The sequence below is a fragment of the Eucyclogobius newberryi genome, unplaced genomic scaffold (genome assembly GCF_026437365.1).
Source record: "Eucyclogobius newberryi isolate DKJ021-1_F unplaced genomic scaffold, fEucNew1.0.hap1 SCAF_9, whole genome shotgun sequence".
Lineage (NCBI taxonomy): Eukaryota > Metazoa > Chordata > Actinopteri > Gobiiformes > Gobiidae > Eucyclogobius > Eucyclogobius newberryi.
In genome coordinates, this window is record NW_027316532.1 from 6,363,077 (window position 1) to 6,370,486 (window position 7,410).

General features: G+C 37.3%; 1 protein-coding gene across 1 annotated transcript in view; it reads right to left on the reverse strand.

The window, feature by feature from the left end:
• mcf2l2 (MCF.2 cell line derived transforming sequence-like 2) overlaps positions 1-7,125 on the reverse strand; it is a 132,114-nt gene extending 124,989 nt beyond the window's left edge. Inside the window, exon 1 of the mRNA XM_072438211.1 lies at positions 6,861-7,125. Within this exon, the coding sequence (XP_072294312.1) occupies positions 6,861-6,885 (25 nt within the window). The 5' untranslated portion in view covers positions 6,886-7,125. The remainder of the gene's footprint in view (positions 1-6,860) is intronic.
• Positions 7,126-7,410: the final 285 nt, after the last annotated feature.

Here is a 7,410-nt window from a genome sequence, read left to right on the forward strand (position 1 = left end):
ATGGATCTCATCTGCACACACAGGAAATACACACTGTTTAGTACACATAGGTTATATGGATCTCATCTGCACACACAGGAAATACACACTGTTTAGTACACATAGGTTATACATGGATCTCATCTGCACACACAGGAAATACACACAGTTTAGTACACATAGGTTATACATGGATCTCATCTGCACACACAGGAAATACACACTGGATAGTACATGGATCTCATCTGCGCATACAGGAAATACACACTGCATAGTACATGGATCTCATCTGCGCATACAGGAAATACACACTGGATAGTACATGGATCTCATCTGCGCATACAGGAAATACACACTGGTTAGTACATGGATCTCATCTGCGCATACAGGAAATACACACTGGTTAGTACAAAGATCTCAGCTCATCTCACTTTTTCCAATTCAAGGATCTATCATTATTATTTTAAAGACTTTGCTGACAATCTACAGCTTCTATGGCCACCACCAATCCAATATTTTTGGGCCTGAAGACTTTATTTGACAGGACAGCTGTAGTGTCAAATGAGGAGAAAGAGGGTAAAGACATTTAGCAAATAGTCAAGACTGGGAAGCAAACCCATGACGACATACTACGTGATACCAACCCCATATCTGTAAAGCCTTAAAGTCTATATGACAGGTTAGACTGCACACTTCACACACTTATATTTCAGGTTTTACTAAACATTTTGCCAATTTGTACCCATTTTGTGTAAAGTTTATAATTGTACTTCCTGGTTGGACATGAGCACAAAATGACATAGGTAGAGGTAATTCCACAACTACAGCAAACACAGCAACCAGACTGTGAGCCAAAATCCGTAACAATTACATAATAGTTATGATTTCACAAACATTATCACCTTGATTTTGTTGATTGATTGTTTAAATGGTCAGAAAAGAGTATAAGATAAGTGTAAACTGCACGTCGCATATTGATGACATCACAGAGGGATTCCGTTTTAGAAAGCTCTACTTGCTGGAATTTTAAACTCTTATTTTTCAAAATGTGTTCACAAACTGCAACTTAACAGAAGTAGAACTATGATAAATATTTACCACAGGTGCTCTCTTACCAAACTAAGTCAAAAACAGGAGAGAAATGCACTGGTCAGACCTGGGACTGAACCTTAAAGATATAAGACACGTCATATTCTGTACCAAACAACCATGGCACAACAGACCAGACAGTAATCTTTTCCATTTGGTGTGAAACAAACTTTCACCAGTGAAAAGACCAGCTGTTGTGTTTCCACTGGAAATGTGTGTACTGATTCAGACTCAACAGCTGCAACACTAAAAGCATGTCAAATGGTAAGAAATGCTAAACACTAGAAACTAACCAAACACTGTATTTTTCATATAATGACATTGCACTTTTACTTTACTTCATCAACATAACACGGCAATACCAGAACAAATTAAGCAAGTCAATGAACAAACAAACAAACAAACAAACAAACAAACAAACAAACAAACAAACATATACAACGTTTAGGAGACATATTATGCATTATTTGTTTGGTTATTGTCATTTAAACACCTTTACTTTGACATTTCATATTTTAGACCGTATAAATATTGTGAGCCTATGAATTACTTTCTATTAGTTTCTATTCATTTTCTCATCAGGATTTGTATCAACACTGCATCTACTGACAGCAGACAACTGGAAAACTTGGAACTTTTGTGAGGGTCAGAATGAAGAGGCCTTACTGAACAAGATTCATAAAACAAGCGTGAATGAAGCTAATGTAACTTCAATTATGTTTTTGAAGAGGGAATAATATTATGACCCGGTTAACAGCTTACAAAGGCAATTTAGCACAATTTGTGTCCTTTAATGTCAAAATAAAACAGAGCACATGCTTCAATTCCAATCTTTTATATTTTCAACAAATGTTTAAAATTCTACATTTCAAAGAGAGTCAGAAACATGCACTACTTATGTGTCAAATCTACAGTATAAATATATTAAACTAAATGCCTTGCTGTCATAATTGTGAATAAAAACATGTTTTCAGTTGTGGTTTGCATTATGTGGTTCTTTTTGACCCACTTCTGTACAATGTGTTTCATTTAACGCACTGTTTTGACCATAACAGATGTTTCTATGGGAATTCTCACTTTGAAACTATTCTTTCTCATAAAACATGCCCTTTATATGATTTGATGTACAGCCAATACAATACGGCCTCTATGGAAAGTGTAATTCATATATGTCCGAGTCTATTTTAGATTCTTCCTGCTCCGTTACAGGGAACAAGTCTCCCTCTGTGCAGGAGAAGGGGTCCGGACAGAGGTTCTAAATCATGCTGATGCTGCAGGGGTCAAGGGTCAAGGCCCGAACACAGGCCCAATACAGTCTTTAGAGTGGAGTCTGCTGGCTAACCACTTAAGATATACAGAAGATATTAGGGCATGGAAATCTTGAATCGGGGCTGTCGCATAATTACATTTGAGTGTTACAATAACAGGGAGAAGAAATATCACAAATGACAACATTTCGATTGACTAATAAGCCTTCATTTACTAATATACATTATTTTTATGTCACAATATGGAGAGAAATTAAGCTCAGAGCAAGAGGACCTCATACACAGGATTAATGAAACAGGCATGAATGAAGCGAAACACTACTCTCCAGGTATGTTTTTGGTGAGGGATAACATAATATAAAAAATGACCTGATAAATAAACAGAATAATCCTGGCACCAATAGACAAAATTAGATTTTCATTTAGTGTGATTTTACACATAACCTAACATGATGTGTTTTAGCAAAGTTGTTCAATTCCTCTTGGTGCCACTTACAAGTATTAAATATAATGTAACAAATGTAAAATGTGAATACAATTGTAGATGAAACTGAAGCCAGCTAAAAATCAAACATGTAACGTAAGTCATGAAAATCTTGATCGTTTGTGAAATCAGCTCCACAACTGATAATCAAAAACCAATAAACTAAAATGAACAAATTCACATTTTTACTGCATGCTACAAACGATGACAATATTACTACATCATAACTATAACACAAGGATTGAACATAAATTCTAAGATGAATCCGCAGGAGCAAATGTTTTTTTGAATAACGGTTTTGACTTTCATGACAAAAATCAAGTGACAAAAGTTAACACATTATGCATTTGACTAAAGTAAACACTAGACACAAGGTCAACTAACACTATAGTAACCGGTCAACCCAAACTGATAAAATGGCGTATCTGTTAATGGAAAATGCAAACATCAAAATCTTAGCACTGAATAAATAGCTCAAGGTGACATTATAAATATTACAAACAGGATTAAATAAGAAAAAATAAGAGCCAGAGGTGCAATAATGTTACAGCAACTAAACATAGGCCTGTCATAAATCACATTCAAAAATATGCAGGTAACAGCCTGCAGTGCAGCGCAGAGGGAGGTGGAACGGTAGAATGGCCAAGAACATATGGAAAAGTCATTAACACCGACAAACGGAGGTGGCGAATAAAGTATGTCACTGTACAGCAGGGAACAAGCACTGTACAAGCAAAGGAGATTAAATGTATGCTATAATACTTCTCTTTCATTTTAAATTAATCAGACTGGATTTTAACAGTTTTTTGTCTCAGAATTCAAAAGTTATTTTCTGAAAGGTTGTAGACTACCTGATTTTTGTTGTTTTAAAATCATGACAGAAATGTGCTTTTCACCACTTGCTAACAACAACTAGCATGCTAACAGCACACTTCCTAAATAAAATGCTCTCTAATATATAAGCCCACAGCGGTCTCATTTTGAGCTGCTTTTACAATATATCTGTATCTGTACGATTTGGCTCAACTACATGGACAAAACTCAGGAACAGCCACTTTAATTCTCCTCTGTTCACGCCAGATCCAGTTTAGACCAAACCAGTTTGGATTCACAAATGAACAAAATAGCAAGCTTTGATTGAAGGTGCACTATTTAGCATTTCTGAGTATCAAGCCACCAGCTTGTCTTCATGGAGATATTATTGAACCAATCACATGGCATTTAGGGCCAGCAGGAGCCAATCACAGAGCAGCATTGTGGTTTGGGTGGTAGTCAAAACAAGCAAAACAAAACAAACATGGCGCCTTCGACAGCCGTACTTCGGCCTATTTTAGAAGAAATACGGACTATTTTGTTTTTCAAAAATGTGCACACAAATAAGGACTGCGCTTTTCTAAACACAGGATTTAACACTATTAAGATTGTTCTGCTTCTTCTGCTGTCGTGACGTGAAGTATTTTTTTTTTTTAACAGCCTGACGGGTTTCGGCGAGAGCCTTTCCAGATTAAGTCACATGAAGAACGCAATTCAGAGTGAGACACAGATCAATCTGGAGTGAGCAGGTTATCACATCGTGGCTTTATTCAATTTTACATCTGTTTTAATTGAGATGTATTTAGTTTACCAGGTGAGTCTGTTCATAGTAAGAATAGATGTTTTTAAAGGTAATTCTTAAAACACCTGTACTGAATATATACAATTTAATGCACACTAGGCAGAGCAATATCATCTCCATGGAGATGGGAAGCAGTCCCTGCACCAAAAAAGTTACAGTTTACCTTTACGTGTCGGTGTAATCTCTCATTCAAGTGTTCTATTGTAGAAAAAGATTCAGTTGTAGTCATCTGGACTTTTCCTAACTGAAGCAGTGCCTTGTTAATTGCTGTGACTGTGATTGTGTGATTTGCATTGTGTGTAACTGAAGGCACTACAACTCGAGTCCACGACTAATTTCCCCAAGGGGACAATAAAGTGTATTGTACTGTATTAATCGATATCGGAGCTGTATGGCTGGTTTTAGCTTTGGTTTCAATGACTGAAATATCATCCAATTGAGTTCTTTATGAGCGCTTAACCCTGAGGCTGGAAACACTGCTTCACACAACTGTAAACAAAGAACTCAATGTACACGGCCTTTACAATCAAGGCACACATTCAAGTGTTTGACGCATGGAACTCTTATGAGAAAAGTGCAGTTATGAATCAGCTGGTTAATGCACAATATCATTCAACTGCATCATTAAGAATCAAACGTGCCAAACCGGACACAAACAAAGTCCATTTCTATTTGGGAGATCAAGGTTGTTTAAGATCTTTATAATCTTGATTTAATCCTGGCTCAATTCCTGTTTTAAAGACTTGGAAAGCCAAATATGTTGAAAGACGTCTCAATTGAAAAGACCCATCCTGATCCTTAATTAAAATTTGAATAATCACAAAGGATACCCATGTCATAATTATACACACAAAGATAATTTAATATAATAACAAGTTAAAAGGGCTGCAGTTTGGTTTATATACTTCAACCAACTATTTGACAAGTGGATGATAAGAAGTATACGTAAATAACATTGATATGTGCTACATTCTTCGTTGTATGGTTATAATCAGTACTGGTATGTGCCTGGATTAACTGCATTTTTGACCCAGATTACTTTGTTTTGGAATAAGCCTTAAATGCCACATGTTTACACAAGTTTAAGGTGCACATGATCCAAATGATGCCACGAAACATTAAAGGTGCACAATGTAACCGATCTGGTGGAGGGTCTGTCACCAGCTTGTTACTATAGAGATGATATAGTTTGGTCTGAAGCTGAATCTGTGTGTTCATTTCTACTTGTTTACGCCTACAATTCCTCACAAAACGTGTAATTAAAAATGGAAATATTTGGACAAAACTGAAAACAAAAAGAATATCAGCTAAAACTCAGACATGTAACACGAGCTTCTTGAATCAACTCAACAACAAAGCAATCAAATCTCCAGGTGATGAACGTGCCCACCCTTTAAGTTACATAGTGTACCTTTAAAAAGAGTGAATGATTTAACACAGGTAAGACTAATGCTGTTTATCTAAGTGACACTTGAGCCTTTTGTCAACATGACATTATCAAGAAATGTATTATTCAGTAGTCTTCAGTCTTAAGAACAATTCCAATTTCAGGACCAGAACAAGCACACTTAGTTACCGTAGTTATTTACCATAGCAACCTCTGTTCTTCGGCTCGTATCACAGGTCGCATCTTTTGTCCAATTTTCGTCATTCAAAGTTCATTTTGAAGATTATCATCACTTTGATTCTTGCTATTGCTTTTGGAATCCCTTGGTCATTTTTTCATTTTCATTGCCGTCTAGTTATTGTTATCTGTAGCTAATCATTTCTTACAAACTTCTGACAACATAATGCACGTTTTTAACCGGGGACAAAAGTTTAACTAAGTATTTTGGTGGAAATACTGTAAGCAGGAATTGTTTCTCAACCCGAATTTTATAGCTAAATAAATGCGTCCATTATAACAAGAATTAAAACTAGATTATTTTAAACTGCACATTCAATTCAATTGGACCTCTGGTTGGCGGGAAACATTAGTAATTGTTTTGTAACTGGCCAATAAACATGCTCTTGAGCACCTTTGCTTTGGCATCTCATGTTTTAGAACTTAAACTAACTCTCTCATCATTGTTGGTTTCAGTAGTACTGGCCAGGGGAAAAAACAAAAGATAACCACTAAGCAATGTAGCACACCATGCTAATATAAGCACACACAGAAATGCGTAGCACAGGTCTGCCGATGATCTATAGAATTAAAAACAGCCTGTATTTTATCTACCTTGACGTAACAAATCTGGTCAATTTGAAACTGAGTCTTTTGTGAGGCTCAGAAAAGGAGCAGATAAAGACAATGCTCCACCAACTAAAATATGCAGAAAGTAACGCAATATCACTTAATCGAACAGCTTTTACAAAACAGTTCAACAAGTAGCTTTATGTACGTGGTTAAAACCGTCTTTCTAAAGCTTTGTTTCCAGCTGCCTACCTATGACATGCTTGACGCGCTTCATCACTGCCAGCTCCGCTCACAAAGTCCTGACGTATGCACAGCCAATCCGGAAGCACGACCGGCCCGCTAGATCCAATAACCAAAGGCGAAGTGGATAGTCCGGGCTGAACCGTGCCATCTCGTCCAAAACAAACCCAAACAAGCAAATTCTTTTCCCGGTTGAGCCTGTGATGTGAGAGAGCCGAGCGCTGAGTTTGTTGTGGTCACATTTTCCAGCGGCCGGTGAAGAGCTGCTCTGTTGTGCACACAGCCCACAGATGGAGAGTGGGAGAGGGACAGAGAGAGAGAGAGAGAGAGAGAGAGAGAGAGAGAGAGAGAGAGAGGAGGGTAACAAGGGTGTGGAGAGAGAGGGAGAGGAAAGGGAGGGAGAATGGGCTGAAGAGAGAGGGAAACACTGAGAAAGAGAGGCAGAGTGGGAGCGAGAGAGAGAGGAGAGACAAACAGACAGTAACATACACACTTAAACAGAGTAAGTGGAGAAGTTGAGAAAACAATTGCGAGAAATGGAGAGATGCAGAAAGAAAAA